Raw genomic sequence first — 16,193 nt, 5'->3', positions numbered from 1 at the left:
TCTAACATGTCACTTTTATCCTCTCCATAGGCATCAAGCCTGTTAAATCCTGGCAGCGGTAGGCAGCATGTTCTTGAAGGTGTGGTGTCAGGCATGCTGTTGACAGGTGGGTATCACAGCATTACCCAGGAGCCTCACAAGAACCTTTGACACAGCAGCTCATGCTGTGAATGTTGTTCCTCAGTTCTGCCACCTCTGGGTTGTTATCTTATGAAAGTGTGTTAAGTGTGATGTTTTGACTCCTCTGCACTGCTGAGTTGCTCTATTAAAATAATATTGATAGCAACACTCTGTGCAGGGAGGAGACCTGTCTACCTTCTGATTCGTAAGGAAAGACTAATACTTGAATTTGTCAGAGATGTATTTCAAGCCCCCAGGCACTCACACTTGGCTTTTACAAAGCTCATGTTGCTTTTCTGAACGCTTGCAGTTGTTATTTATAGAAAAGCTTTTAAGGGAAGTCTCAAATGCGGTAACTGTGTGCTCATTCCAGAGATTCTAAAGCTTGATCAGTTTGTCACATTTTCTTACTTGAGGTAAAGCAAAATTCCAGAACTATTTAAACAGTTTTTAAACTTTAGTTTTAATTCTTTGCCTGCTGAGTTTTGCTGTTAAAAACCTGACTGCAATATATTTATTTTTGTGATGTGTTTTCTTTCTCATATCTTGCATTGTCAGATGAACCTGGGCTGTAAGATCCCCTGTTAGAAAGGTAAATTGGATTCTTTGGAGACTGTAAGCTGTCAGGAGTGAGATGATGTCACAGCCCATGCACAGGCAGAAAAGAAGAGCAGTTAACAACAGTTAAGGAGGACACTTTGGTAAATGTTCCTGGCAGTGGTATACTGGAGATCCCCACTGCAATTAACACTTTTAAACTACTGAGAGATGTGGTCTGCATTTTATTTATTATTATATTTCTATCATTAGTAACACCAGAAATTGTGTTTATGTTACTCACTTTTTAATAAAGGGATTAATCCAAGTGAGTGAATGTTTCAAGAGAGAGTCCAGTTGTCTTTAAATATAATGCTACTTGTTTTAAATGTTTCTATCTGTTGTTGAGTCCTCTGTCACATTTTTTTATTGCCTGTGTGGAAAACCATAGAACTTATTGTAGCGCATAAAATTGTACAGTGCATAACTCAAGCCCTCCTCCATTCTGTTTGCTTAGTTGTTCTTAGTTTGGTATGCAGTAGGAAAGGTCATTTACATATAATTACTTCTTTTTCATTGACACTTAAAATTTGCCTGACCGTGCTGTTTCTTTGCAACGAAAGCCTTGACTTTCTTGATCAATATCGAATAAGCAAACATTAAAATCCTACAGTTAGTTGTGTTAAAGATGATGAAGAAGACTCGAGTATGAGACTAAAATTGCTGTAGCCAGTCTTGCCTGAAACTTCTGTGGCTCAGTGCAGAAGTCTGATTAAGAAGACTGCAGCCTGGACACCAAATTCTTGGTTTCTTATTTTCAAAGTAGCTGGCTACCTTAGCTTGAGGTGAGTGTTTGCAATACAAGCTTAATTGCTATGTATGGTGTAGTGGTGGTGATGATCTTCTAAACAACTTTAAATTCCAGCTTCCATAGTGTGTGTGGGAAGAACTGCAGATTTCTATGTATTTCCTTCATACAGCTGCCTTCATTTCAGTCAGGTTGTTACCATTTTATTTCTTCCTTCTGCTAGCATGTTTTAAAAATGCTGGCTTTCAGGAAAAAAAACCAAACAAACAGGGGAGTTGGAATGGGGTCCTTACCATCTCCAAAAAATACATTTAATGCATGCAGTAAAAAAAAGGAGAGACGGCTAGAAAAGCAGAGGGTGAAGGAGGTGGAAAAAATGACAAAAAAGAAGATGCTGCCTAATAATGATACTGCCTGTATAAAATAATGTTCATATGGTTCCAATTTTTATACACAAAGAGGTTGTGGTTTGGTCTGATATCTTACATTTTTAATAACTTTTCCCTGAAATAGTGTACTGTAGGTAGTTTTAAATTGTACTATAATCACTACAGAAATTGCACCATTGTGTAAGAGTGAAGTTGCCTGTAGCAACAGTTCCTTTCCTTGTGTTATGTCTCCTACCCCTCCCACTCCCTTGCTCTAGAAGAAACTTTCCCACAGCAAAACAAGTAGACAGTCAGATACTATTAAAGAAAACAAACAAACAAACAACAACCTCCAAACAAACAGAAAACCCAAAACAAAACAATAACCCCCCCCCCCCCCCTACTGTGTGTATTCTTTATACATCTTCTTTATTACTTTAGATTTCTGTCCTCATAGTGGAGGCAGTTTCTAGCCTGGCCTGAAGTGGCTGAAACTGCCATGTTTTGTTATATGGGTTTGGCTTTTTTTAGTCCACCCCTTTTGGAGCGGGGATCTTGCACTTCAGAGGTTACTGTTTGGGAGTGGTGAAGAGTTGTACAGAGATACACAGCTGCTTGCTTAGAGCCTTTTTGGTTATTTTGGCAAAGTTGACCAAGCAAATGTGTGAAGGACAGGCTGTAACATGGCTTTAGTGTTGTCATAATGGTACCTGGAAAAAGAGTACAGTGGAGAAAAACAGAGTTGAATGCTTTTGTTGTTCTATGCGATGTTGCCAGTTAACTAGCCGATTGTCACAGGCTTCAGCTTCATGCATACGTTCTTCATTTAAACTTCAGTTTCAAATCAGTCTTCACATTCCTTAAGGCTTTTTGTAGTATTTTGAGCAACGGCTTTTTAGAACTTACTGAAAAACATTATTTCTGCATTGTTTATTGTCAAATAAAGCCGTTTCTTCTTTAAATACATTGAGGGGGGGGTGTAAATCAGGTTCTGTTTAAATATTCTGGGTTAAGAGTTACAAGGCGTACAAAAATACATATTTGAAGAGTGATGCATTACAGCGCTTCCATAGATGTTTAAATAGATGCATTGTTGTATTTAACTAGTACAGTGCAGTGTATTCTGAACTAAAATGTGCTCACAGCTAGCTGGCTCTGCTGGAGCTGCTGCCATCCTTCTGTACATTTAGTGTTACCATAACCTCACACTGAAGCCTTGACTCTGACCTTCCTTTTGCCATATAGTTTTCCTCATCTGTTTCTGGTAAATCAGAAAGATTGGGAAGTGTTGAAATATTGTGAGCAATTTCTAGCCTTTCACCTTAGTCAGATCAAAAGAGGATGAAACGGTGCATCGACTCCAAAAAGCTTCCCTCATTAGAAATTAGGAAGTAAAACCATTAGACACTGCCACGAGTGCTGCCAGAGATGAAAGCCAAGTTATGATACCAAATACTGAAGAGTTTAACTGATGTAGCAGTCCCCGTTCAGGGTGACATAGATGCCTGTAAAGACGAAGAACCCAGATGTGGAAGGAACATGCCTTTAAGTGCCGCACGTCACCCCCTGAAACAGTCATGACACACAAGCACAGACACTGCGGCGCAGGCCTGATGCGTTCAGATAAACCCGCTGCCACAACAGCGGGGTTTGGGTGTAATGAGCTGAAGTGGTCAGCTGTAGCAGTGCATCTTCCACTTGTCCCTTGAGCATGCCCGATCTACTTTCTTGCTGGGGCATAAATTTATGCATTGCCATTTGCTCTACAAGAGTTTAGTGAAAACATCTTTGCTGTCCATGCTGCTCCCTGGGGCTGCTGGGGATGGAAGGGAATCCTTCTTGGAAGGGTCAGTCTGGCTTCTGGTAATACAGTGTACATTGTGTATGGGTGCATAACAGCATCTGAACCCAGTGTTGTGTACGGCTGCTTGGAGCGAGGTAAGGTTAAGGCATCATCTAAAGCTCCAGCCATTATCTAGGGTGAAATACCCTTTCAAATAATCCTCTATCCCAATGACCCAACAGTGTTGTTGGGTTGAAATATAAACCTTTGCTATGAAAAGAGGTGTTTAAACTCAGTGATGTTCTCTTTAAATGCTGGAGATATTGGATGTTAAAGACCAAGTTAGACATCCTATGCTGCCCTTACGAGCAGCAGGAAGCAAGCAGCCCCACTGGACAGCTTGGCTTAGTGTTTGAAACCAGGTCAGCCGAGCTGCACTCTGGAGGTGCCCATTTTTCCTTTGGCTGTAGAGGCAGCCAGAAGGGACCTGGATATCTGACTTCAGATGCTAAAAGAAGAGGTAAAAAGAATCCCCCCCGGAGTTGTTGTGGAGGCAAGATAGGGAAGAGTTGTCTGCTTTTGTGATGTATTGCCACTTTCCGATTCCCTTTTTAAAGGCTTGAAATGCAGGGCAGATTCCTTAAGCTGAGAAGGCACATTTCTGGAGAATCCAACTGTATTGTCAGTGTGAACTGAAGGGAGTTGAGTCGGCCAAAGAAAGTCCACGGGCTCTGGATTGCTAATGCCTGAATCTGTGCTGAGAAGAAAGGAGCTGGTTTTTTCTGTATAAAATCTTCTGCTGTTCCTAATGAATATTGTTGCCCGTTCTTCCTGCTCCAACCTCTGCTTCCCTGGATAACCTTCATCTCTCATCTTACCAGGAATGGCATGGCTCAACAGTTCATTCTGTAGGACATTGAGCTTGTGACTGTGAGCCTGACTCTCCCTGACTCAAAGGAAGGAAGCCAGCAGGAAAACTGACAAGTGGTTAAAGCCACAGCCTAGGATGCGAGAAAAACATTTCCCATGTGATTGCATGTTTACCCAGTGACTTCAGAAGTGCCACAAAGTCTTGATGTTTTGGCTCACTGTAGGCTGTTTTGGAGGGACCTGGGCACACTGGCGATTCAGCTGTATCACACTGAACCAGGCCTTGCGGTGCAGATATCTACTTTGCTGTACCGGAGAAGGGAGGAAGACAGTTTTTGAGGATCGATGTATTAAAGATTGAGGCACTGACTGGGTGGTAGGTACCCAGATATGTAAAGGGGGAGACCATCTCCAGCAGAAGGAATTGGGAGTCTTTTTGCTGGCCATACAGTAGGACAGGAAAGCCTGTTTATGAAGTCTGAGCGAATTGTTCCCTGTGTGTGATGCTGAGTTCTTTGGGCCGTGGTCACGCCTGTAACAACAACCGGATGTGGCAAAACCCAAAAGCACGAAACATCCCTGTTTGTCGCAGAAAGTACTGCGCAGACCCCAGCAGATCTGATGCTGAGCCCCGGGAGTGTGACGCAGGGGCTGTAAGGATGTACTCTTTTGTTTATTCTCAAGCTTGAACAGAGCTGGTATCTAAGGATCCAACCTTACAACTCCAGAGGATAATACAAGCAGTGCTCCTGGGGAAACACATCCCAAGAATCCTATGAACAGACTGGCTCAAGGGGCTTGGGGAAGTTGTTTGTCAATGGAAAAATCTAGCCAGTCGTTTCAGCTGCTGGTTATTTTGGAATAGTTTTCTTCTACACTGCCTTTGCCCTTGAATTGCCAGTATTTTTTGAAGGCTTAAACACCATTTTATTAAAAACAAAACAGTACACACAGAAAAAAACCAAGACCCTTGAATGAAGTATGGTGTTTGCCTGAAACTGCATTTTCTTCTTTTTTACCATTTTGCTCAGAGTATTGGAAATGTTGAATGTTAGTGCAAAACTGGTCTCCCGTTTTCTGGCTGGGATGATGAGCTGTGGAGGCGATTATTCCCCCCCAGTAGTTGCGGATGCTGGAGGATATAGATAAGCCACTGCCATTTGACGGTGGCATTCATTTAAAGGTCTCTCTGCAATTGCCCATTCCAGCCTGCGATGCGTCTGTGTTTTCATCCCCCACAGAGCAGCAAGGCGCGGCTGCGCTGTTGGATCAACCTGCCCTAAGTCTCACAGAAGTCAGTGCTGAGATGGGATTAGACTTTGGGATGCCTGGTCCCACCACATCCTCTCCTGAGTCTCAGTGTCCCTGGAAAGCTGCTGCCACCGTGGGCATCCAATCCTTGGGTAGCTGCTCTGATCTTGGCAATCGAGGCGGTAACAGCCAATCTCCCTATTTGCAGAGTGGATCATTAATTTTCTGTGAGTGCTACACAGTGCTGCAGGATATAGGATTTCCAATTCTAGTTCATTTCTAGTGAGGGTGTGTACTTGTGCCCTCAAAGGGTAAAAGTTGTTTTAAGTGTTGTCAAATAATGAGTCACCTCTGATTAATGTTTGACTGTGCAGGCAGCAGGCACTAGGACCTCTGGGATGCTGCATCTGCAGCCCTTACCAGAAAAGAAATCAGGAAATAACGCAGTCGCTCTTTCTGGGAGTGTGCCCTTGACAATAAAGCTTTGCTGCTCCATATGAAAGAGAATTTACTCTCCAGGAATTCAGGAATCTGAGTCCAGGATTAGCTGTGAGCCACCCTGAGACATCGTTGCCCTGCATGGACATTGCTGGGAGGTAAGTGCAAGGATCTGTTAGAGTTGCTGAGAGCAGGTGACATGTTGTCGTGTCTGCTCTGCCGGTGGAGAGGGATGGACGTAGTGTTGTAGTGTTAAAAGCGTTGTGGTCAGTGGGGAAAATGGCCAGGTGTCACCTGTTTTTCAGCAAAAGAGCTGTACTCGCTGTTTGTCCAAGTGGCCCTCAGCGTGGCCGAGTGTTTGTAAAAAAGTTCTCGGGTTTGTGTTTCAAAGGTGCGTGCAGAATGCATCCGGCTCCGATTTCAGTGCAGAGGTGCAATCCGCCAATGCGTGTGTCCTCTCTTCTGCCACTGTGCCGTTGGGTCCTGGCAGCTCCTCGGCTGGGGTAGCTCTGTGCACTGGAAATAATCCTCAACTCTCCAGTTCGGGGGTTGGATGGCTCCACCAAACACCATCCTGTTTCTGTACTTCTCATCCTCATTGCAAATACTCAGGTTGACTGATCAAAAAAAAGTGTAGAACAGCTCCAAAATGAAGAAGGGGAAAAATATCTCCTCCCAGGCTTTCTGCCCACGCATCCTGCTTGTGGGACCGTTCATTCCAGTGATAGGAACCGCATGGACCAAATATCTTCAAGAACAAATAGTTGCTTTAGGACAAAGCCTGTGAGTGTCACCAGGGGGAAGGTGATTCCCTGCTGTTGCCCGCTGATGGCTGGGTGGAGGCACTGGCCGGTTTCCAGGCTCTGCCAGCGGCAGGTATCCATGTGGGGGTGCATGTCTGGCACTCCAAGCCCTAGTGCCAGCTGGGCAGAAGAGAAGCCAGGCCCTTGGGCACTCAAACTGGAGGATCTGTCCCTTCCAGGCACCACCTGCTCTCTGCACACAGGGGCAGGACCGGGCAAACAGTTGCTGCTTTTCACCAGAAATTACCGTCCTGGAGCAGCAGAAAATGAGGGACCAACTGTAAGAGCTGCTGTCATCCTTCCTGGCTCGGCCAGCATGTCCCTCCTCGTCCCAGGGTGTACCACGGCAAGGGGTATGGAGCGGACCGTGTCCTTAAGCTCTGTGCCCATGAGGGCTTCACCCATCCTGGAAGTGAGCTGAGCTGCACCCAGTCACATCAGGCAGGCACCAGGGAGCAGGCACGGAGTGGCTGCCTTTGCATCTCTAAGTCTACCAAGATAATACGTGTGGCACGGATGGGCTGCAGGACGAGAGGATGTCTGTGCTAGCTAACGGTGGTTTCTGGAACAGATAAAACTGCTGCCTGCTAATATTAACCTTGCAACAGCTGCAGTTGTCCCTTTTTTGTTGTTGTTCTGGATAGGGACTGGCACGGTAAGTCCTCAGATCCTCGCCGTCATGGAGACAGGCTGGGGTTTACCACTGGTGATGCAGAGGAGTGACCGTGACTCACCTTCCAAAAGAGGAATAGAGCAAAGACTGTCATCTCTGCTCCAAGGAGCTGAGTGAGCCCCCGCACCTCTCCCAGCCCAGCTGAGCTGGGAAGACATCGTCCTGCTCTGGGTAGAAGTTTCCAAGACCAACAGTGGGGGTTCCTGAGAGTGGTGCGGTCAGGGCTGGGTCCCAGCCCTGCATCGCCCTGCCCAGGCTCTCGTGTTCACTGACCACCAAGAAAACCAGTGCATGAATGAAATCGCCTCTCCCCCTCCTCAGACGTTTCTCTTCTCTGGAAGCTGATGCTTCCCTGGCTGTTTTGAGGTCTTGGAAACAGAGAAGAGCACCGAGCTGCTGGGATAGCTTCACACTATCTAGTTCCGTGGTACAAAGGAGCAAGGTGGGCACGAAGCAGCTTCACTGATGTGGGTCTCATCGGACGGCATCTTTGGCAAAGCTGAAGAGCGTGAGCTGCAAGCACTGAGAAATCCCACCCTCCTTTAGAAAAGGAAAGAAAGCATCTGCTGTCCAGTGGCAGAGAGGAATTTCAACTGCAAAATGAATCTGGAGGAAGGGTGCTGAAATCAGACCAAAACTTACAGAAGCCATGACTTGACTTTTAAGAGCCTGTAGGTTTGGGATGATGCCATGGTATAGGGATGCATGGCAGATCAGGTAGTACCACACAGGCTTGGTGTCAGTGACCCAGTGGGTGGGCTGTCCCCCCTCCAGCCCCCTGTGCTGCTAAGGCAGCAGGAGAGAATTTGCCCACCAAGTCCCACCATTCGTGATTTCAGTTATTCAAGGAATTAGTGGATGGAACCCTTTGGGAAACTGCCCTCAGGGATAAAGGAGCTGAACAGAGCTGGTAGCTCTTTGAGGACATTTTTCTTACAATGCAAGATCTCTCAATTCCAGTATGTTAAAAAAGTCGGGCAAGGAAGGCAGGAAACCAGCATGGCTCAGTAAGGACCTCCTGGTCAAACCGAAGTGTAAGAAGGAGATGTACAGGCAGTGGAACCAGAGACCCGTATCCCAGGAAGACTATAGGAAGAGTGTCTAGGGGTGGGATCAGGAAATCTAAGGCACAGTTGGAGTGGAATTTGGCAATGGATGCAAAGAATAATAAGGGCCTCTACAGGTACATTGGCCAGAAAAGGAAGGTTAAAGAAAATGTGTTCTCCCCCTTAAATAAGACGGGAGTGCTGGTGACAACCAACATGGAGAAGGCTGAGGTACTCAACTCCCCCCGCTCAGTTTTCAATGGTAATCTCTCTTCCCATGTGTCTCAAGCCCCGGAACCTCAAGGCGGGGACTGGGGGAACAAAGTCCCTCACATTGTAGGAGAAGATCAGGTTCAAGACCACCTGAGGAACCTGAACATACCTAAGTCTACAGGATCCAACAAGATGCAGCCCACGGTCCTGAGGGAATTGGGTGATGTAGTTGCCAAGCCATTCTCCATCATATTTAAAAAGTTGCGGCAGTCGGGCAAAGTTCCCAGAGACTGGAAAAAGGGAAACACCACACCCACTTTTTAAAAGGAGGACCCTGGGAACTACCAACCAGTTGGCCTCACTTCACTGCCTGGTAAGAACATGGAGCAGATCCTCCTGAAAGATATGTCAAAACTCTTGGAAGACAGGGAGGTCATTCGAGACAGCCAGCATGGCTACACCAAGGGCAAACTGAGCCTGATTAATCTAGCAACCTTCTATGATGGAGTGACTGCATCAGTGGACCAGTGAAGAGTTACAGATGTCATCTACCTGAACTTCTGTAAGGTGTTTGATATGGTCCCCCACAACATTCTTACCTCTAAATTAGAGAGATACAGGTTTGAGGATGGACTGTTAGATGATAAAGAATTGGCTGGATGGCCACCTCCAAAGAGTTACAGTCAATGGCTCAATGTCCAAGTGGAAAGCAGTAACAAGTGGTGTCCCTCAAGGGTCCATAATTTAATATCTTAATCAGTGGCACGTATAGTGGGATTGAGTGGACCCTCAGCAAGTCTGCAGATGAGACCAAGCTGAGTGGTGCAGTTGATTCACTTGGGGGAGGGGATGCCATCCAGAGGGACCTGGACAAGCTGAAGGAGTGGGCCAACGTGAACCTCATGAAGTTCAAGAAGGCCAAGTGCAAGGTCCTGCACCAGGGTTGGGGCAATCCCCAGTATCAATACAGAATGGGGAATGAATGGATTGAAAGCAGCCCTGCAGAGAAGGACTTGGGCATACTGGTGGTGACAAAGTGGATGTGAGCCAGCGATGTGCGCTCGGAGCCCAGAAAGTCAACTGTATCCTGGGCTGCATCACAAGCTGCGTGGCCAGCAGGTTGAGGGACGTGATTCTGCCCCTCTGCTCTCCTCTGGTGAGACCCCACCAGGAGCACTGCATCTAGCTCTGGGGCCCCCAGTATAAGAAAGACATGGACCTGTTAGAAGGGGTCCAGAGGAGGCCATGGAAGTGATCCAAGGGCTGGAACACCTCTCCTATGGAGAAAAGCTGAGAGAGTTGGGGTTGTTCAGCCTGAAGAGAATGCTCTGGGGACACCTTACCACAGCCTTACAATATATAAAGGGGGCTTACAAGAAAGACTTTTTACCAAGGCTTATAGTGATAGGACGAAGGGCAATGATTTTAAACTGAAGGGGAATGGATTTAGCTTGGACATGAAGAAATGTTTTATGATGAGGGTGGTGAGACCCTGGAACAGGTTGCCCAGGGAAGTTGTGGCTACCCCGTCCCTGGAAGTGCTCAAGGTCAGGTTGGACAGGGCTCTGAGCAACCTGATCCAGTAGGAGATGTCCCTGCTCACAGCAGGGGAGTTGGAACTAGATGATCTTTAAAGGTCCCTTCCAACCCAAACCATTCTATGAGTCTACGATCCTCCCCTGGAGGTGACACTGGGGATTAAGGGCTCCAGGAGGAGAAGATGTGCAATTTTGAATTAGAAAGTAGTCACGTGCAGCCCAGCATGACAAGTTGGTGGCAGGGGGAGCACAGGGACCTTGCGCGATCATCCCACAGTCAGCGGATGTGACAATCTCGCCTCAGCCCAGCCTTGCCCGTCAGCATCCCTCCTGCGGCAGGCAGCCCCCGCATCAGTCCCACGTCAGCGTCGGTGGGGCCCTGCAGTCGGTGCCTCTTGTGGCCCTGATGACTTGGAGCTGCTGAAACAGGAGGTGAAAAAAACAAGTTCCTGGTAAAAACTCATTCCACCCCCGCAGCCGCGGCGATGGGCTCCTGTCGTGCCAGCAGTACCGGTGGGCAGTGGAGCACATCTTTGGATTCCAAGGCAGGGAGAAGGGGCAGGGACCAGGACAGCTGGGTCCTGCTCCCACCTGGGGTTTTTGGCACAGGAGCGTCCCCGGGGTACAGCCGGCGTGGGCAGGGTTTGCAGCCTTCTCTAAGCCTTTTTCTCCATCTTGTGGCACAGGACTGCCCTGTGTGATGGACAAGCTTGCCAGGAGCTGCACTGGCCAGAAGAGCCTATGGGGACAGCAGTGGTGGGCTGGGATGGGGACAGCAGTGGTGGCCTGGGATGGGGCCAGCTCAGCCCCATCCCTCCCCAGCCCCCTTTGATTTCTTCTCCGCAGGTAGCAGCAGGAGAGGACAGGGAGTCCCTGATGCGCTGACGGCTGACCATGTCTGGGGTGAGTGGGGCCGCCACAGCGATGCCACCCTGCCGACACTGGGGTGACGCGTCTCCCCCGGGACCACGGTGGGGTGGAGGAGGGCTCATGCCCAGTGCCCCTTGTCCCCAGCCAGGGCTTCAGATGGTCCCTGGGGCTGACCCCGATGGCTGTGGGAGGCGGAGGGGGGCCAGCTCTCACCGTCCCTGCTGACGCTGTCTTCTCCCTTGCAGAAACACTGGCCCCCCGGGACGCAGTGCGTCGCCAAGCACGACCACACCAAGCCCAAGGCCCAGGAGCTGGCCTTCCGCAAGGGCGACGTGGTCACCATCATCGAGGCCGTGGAGGTGAGCCCGATGGGTGCTCGGGGGACGCGCTGCTTTAGAAGGGCACGGAGGGGGTGGGACCCCAGTGCCATCAGCTGAGCTGCCAGAGTCAGCCCCCCCCAATTCCCAGCAGGATCCCCCCTTTTCTTCCCTTGCTCTGAGACCCTCTCGCCCCCAGGGCAAGGGCTCCTACCGTGCCAGACACAACGAGACGGGACAGGAGGGGCTGCTGGCGGCCAGCGCGCTGCGGGAGCGTGGTGCCATCCGCGTCGACCCCAAGCTCAGCCTCATGCCGTGAGTACAGCTGGGGTGGGGACCCGGGGGGGGGGCAGCAGCCCAGCTGAGCCCCTGGGAGCTGCAACAGCGGATGAGTCCAGCGCGTTTCCCCCCAGCCAGGTTTTGGGTGGGCAGGTGGGGGCAGAGCAGCCCATAGCCATGCCCTGGAGATGGAGGGATTTGCTGGGGCCAGCGCCTGGCTTTAAAGACCCCCAGTTGCGCCCGCGCAGCTTGGATGGACCTCACGGGGGTGGGTTTTATGCAATGGGGTCTATGTAGATTTGGTGGGGGCTCTGATCGCCCCGTCTTGCTGCTGGCGCTGCGGGAAGCCTGCCAGCACGGCCCTTCTCCCCAATGCCCCTCTCCCCAGCTGGTTCCACGGGAAGATCTCGGGGGTGGAGGCGGTGCAGGAGCTGCAGCCCCCCGAGGACGGGCTGTTCTTGGTGCGCGAGTCTGTCCGGCACCCCGGCGACTACGTGCTGTGCGTGAGCTTCGGCAAGGAGGTGATCCACTACCGCGTGGTACATGAGGAGAACACGCTCAGCATCGACAGCCAGCAGTACTTCTCCAACCTCATTGACATGATCGAGGTGAGGGCCCTCTCCCCGGGCAGTGAGCCCCGCCAGTGCTGGATCAAGGGCGAGAAACTCATGGGGCCACACGGAGCAGTGGCAGGTCCCTGTCCCTTTCTCCTGTGGGTTTTCATTGGATTTCGTTACCTGGTGTAATTTTCTGTCCCTGCCAAAGGCTCATGGTTCCCACTCGGTTTGGGATGCGACGGACAGATCTGGGATGCCCCAGGGATGTCCTCTGCTGTGAACCAGCCGTGCCGGCAGCAGCCCTGGTCCCCTGCCCAGGGCCACGTTTCCCCCCATCCCTGCTCATTCGGTGCTTCGCACAGCAGCGGGGCTCAGGGCATTTTGGAAAATGAAGATCCCGGCAGCCTCTGCTAGCCCTGGACGAGGTCTGAGCCCCGCCGAGGCTTTGAGGCGTTTTGCCGTGTTTCTCTCCCTTCCGAGCCCCACTCTCACCTGCTGACCCCGTGGGGCTCCTGGGCTGCCCCGTTAGCTCTCGCCCTTCCAGCGAGCTCTTCCTCAAGGTCCATCTTCACCCTGTCTCATAGCTGCTGCCTGTCTCCTCTTCAGGGGGTTGCACTCGCATATGTTTTCCTCATTTAGACACAACTTCTGCTTTCGGGTGGGTCCTTTCCCCTTTCAGCTGCCCTGGCCCGGCTCTGTAACCACAATGGCTGTCCTGCTGCTTCCGCACAAGTCACCTCTGCAAACCACCCTTGGCTGCCGCTGCAGCGCCCGTCGGGGGTTTTAACCCCATCGGCTGCTGTCTGGCTCACCAGTAGCATCCTGTATCACCCATGGTCCATCACGGTGTTTGCCTGGCTGTGCCCGGAGGGGAGCAGGGCTGAGTCGTGGGCTGCAAATTGCAGCACTGGGGAAAAAACCAGCATTTTGTGCTGTCCGAGCTGAAGGGGCTCTGGGCCCTGCAAGGGTGGCGATGGCGGTGGGGTCCCGTGGAGCATTCCACAGCCATTTCGTGGCTCCAAGCCCTGAGCTTGGGGTAAAAGATGGCATCGCCGCATCGCCTCTGTCTTTTCATCCCTCGGCAGCACTACATGAAGGAGCAGGGAGCCATCTGCACCAAGCTGGTGAAGCCCAAACCGAAAACCGGGATGAAGTCAGCCGAGGAGGAGTTGGCGAAAGGTAGGGGATGGCGGCAGAGGGTCACGGGCTGGATTTTGGGGACAAGGCAGCACGGCCCCACTGGCGGCCCCTGCTAACATACCCTTGTGCCTGTGCTCAGCTGGCTGGTTGCTGAACCTGCAGCACCTCACCCTGGGAGACCGCATCGGGCAAGGCGAGTTCGGAGGTAGGTGAAAAGATGGGGTTGGAGGTTCCCTGGCCGCAGTCTTCCCCAAATGGCACCCCCTCATGTCCCCTCCCCTTCCCATGGCATGGGGGGTTCAGCTTGGGATGGGGGGGGGGGTCAGGTGTGGGGCTGAGCCTGACACCCCGTGTTCCCTCCCAGATGTCCTGCAGGGCGAGTATATGGGGCAGAAGGTGGCTGTGAAGAACATCAAGTGCGACGTGACCGCCCAGGCCTTCCTCGCCGAAACAGCTGCCATGACGTGAGTGACCTGTGGGAGGATGTGGCCCAACCCTGCCCCATGACCCGGGGATGAACAGGCACCCCCTTGACCCAGATCCCCTCCGTTTCAGGAAGCTCCGGCACAAAAACCTGGTGTGTTTGCGTGGCGTGATCCTGCACAACGGCCTCTACATCGTCATGGAGTTCATGAGCAAGGTGAGAGCACCCGGCTCTCTGTGGGACCCGTCACTGCTTAGATTTGAGGACAAAAATCCCCATTTGGGGGCTGAGTTGGATGGGTGCCGGGTGTTGCAGCCCCCACAGGAGGCAAAGTCTCAGGGCAGCCTCGTCCCGTTGGCCCTTATGTGTTTCTCCTCCTCTATCAGGGCAACCTGGTGAACTTCTTGCGCACACGGGGCCGGGCGCTTGTCCCAACCCAGCAGCTCCTCCTGTTTGCTCTGTAAGTCCATCTCCCTCCCTCTGAGCTGGGGACTGGTGCTCTGTGTCCCCCCCGGGCAGCCGCGGGGGACACACGGTGACACCGTGCTCTGCCTCACTTGGCCGTGGCAGGGACGTGGCTCAGGGCATGGACTACCTGGAGTCCAAGAAGCTGGTGCACAGGGACCTGGCTGCCCGCAACATCCTCATCTCTGAGGAGAACGTGGCCAAAGTGAGCGATTTCGGCTTGGCGCGGGTCAATCCCAAGGGTGCGGACGCCACTTTGCTGCCCGTGAAGTGGACGGCCCCGGAGGCCCTGAAACACAACGTGAGTGATGGTGGGAAGGGAGGGGGGGCTGGGCAGTCCTCCCAAAGCAGCTCACCCCCTCGGGTCCCCCCTGCTTGTCCCCCCTCCCGCCAACCCATCCACGCCCCATGGTGGCTTCTGGCACATTCAACCCTGCATCTCCTGAAGTTCAGGCTCTGTCCTGACCAGTCCTTGCCCTGGTGCGTAGCTGGAATTGGGGCAGCTCCGGCGGGATGCGGCAAGATGGACCCAAGGCCATGCGGGTGATGGGAGGGGAGGGGGTTCGCACCCCGGGGAGCTGGGGGTGGTGGGAGGCAGGCGCTGTCTCCTGTCTTGCCCTCAGGGAGGGATGGGTGCCCAGCACGGCCCCCCGCCGGCTTTAGCTACCCCTCCTCCTGCTGCTGCAGAAATTCTCCTCCAAGTCGGACGTGTGGAGCTACGGGATCCTCCTGTGGGAAACCTTCTCCTTCGGACGGGCGCCGTACCCCAAACTGGTGAGTGCTGTGCTGGGGGACGCCGCAGGTCACGCCCCGCAGGCACCGATGGGACGGGGACGTCCCATGTCCGCTGGCCAGGGTGAGCCCCTGGTGGGGGGGAAAGGGGAGATCCCAGCTGGCTTCTCCATCCCGGCAGAGCCTGAAGGAGGTGACGGAGCTGCTGGAGCAGGGTTACCGCATGGAGCCCCCCGAGGGCTGCCTGCCCGCCGTCTATGCCCTGATGAAGAGCTGCTGGGAGCTGGAGCCGGGCAAGCGGCCATCCTTCAAGAAAATCACAGAGAAGCTGCAGAAGGAGCTGAAGCACCTCAGGGATGTTTAACCCCTGCCCTCTTCCTGGGATCCATGGCCAGAAGCCCCCTCCCGGACCCGCCGGGGTTGGGAGCGGCATGGCAAGGGGTGGACCATGGCACCGCTCTCTCCCTGTGGAGACGGGGCAGCAGTTGGGGGGGGGGTGTGTGTCTCTCCTACAATGGGGTGCCCAAAGAGGAGGCAACAACCTCCCCCCATCCTGGCACGGGTCCTTCTTCCCACCACACATCCCAGAGAAGGTTCCCGTGGGGTCGATCTCCCTTGACCTGCTGGGGTGGGGAGAGCAGCCCCCAAGGGGTCCATGCCCCACACCCCCCACACTCAGCCCCGGACAGCAGGTGCTGGACGTGGGGGTCCTTTCAAGCTGCCCCTCCTGGTGACAGGGGACAGGACAGGACATCTCCACTTGCTGGAGGATGAAACCCCAACCCCGCCGCAGCCCCGCTCCAGCCACCCGGCCCCGCGCGGGGACGCTGGGCGCAGCCAGCTAAACCACACAGATTTGGGCTTTTTGATTAAACCAAAGAAATTAGTTAAAGAGCATCTTTAAGTCTCTGGGCTCAAATTAGGCCTATCTCTCACTTGGGGCCTGGCAAAACACAGCGAA

The 16,193-nt window shown here is 52.1% G+C and overlaps 1 protein-coding gene across 1 annotated transcript; it reads left to right on the top strand.

The window, feature by feature from the left end:
* The first annotated feature begins 5,626 nt into the window (after positions 1-5,626).
* MATK (megakaryocyte-associated tyrosine kinase) lies at positions 5,627-16,118 on the top strand. The gene is made up of 13 exons (XM_030032927.2): positions 5,627-6,333; positions 11,295-11,351; positions 11,564-11,677; positions 11,835-11,950; positions 12,303-12,522; positions 13,557-13,650; positions 13,751-13,816; positions 13,976-14,075; positions 14,167-14,251; positions 14,422-14,495; positions 14,606-14,801; positions 15,188-15,274; positions 15,414-16,118. Exons 2-13 carry the CDS (start codon positions 11,343-11,345, stop codon positions 15,594-15,596), a joined length of 1,344 nt encoding a protein of 447 aa, XP_029888787.1. The 5' UTR covers positions 5,627-6,333; positions 11,295-11,342; the 3' UTR covers positions 15,597-16,118.
* The last annotated feature ends 75 nt before the right edge of the window (positions 16,119-16,193 follow it).

The sequence above is a fragment of the Aquila chrysaetos genome, chromosome 12, assembly GCF_900496995.4.
Source record: "Aquila chrysaetos chrysaetos chromosome 12, bAquChr1.4, whole genome shotgun sequence".
Classification (NCBI taxonomy): Eukaryota; Metazoa; Chordata; class Aves; order Accipitriformes; family Accipitridae; genus Aquila; species Aquila chrysaetos.
The sequence above is the reverse complement of the archived record's forward strand: the minus strand, read 5'-3'. Positions and strand labels throughout refer to the sequence as shown.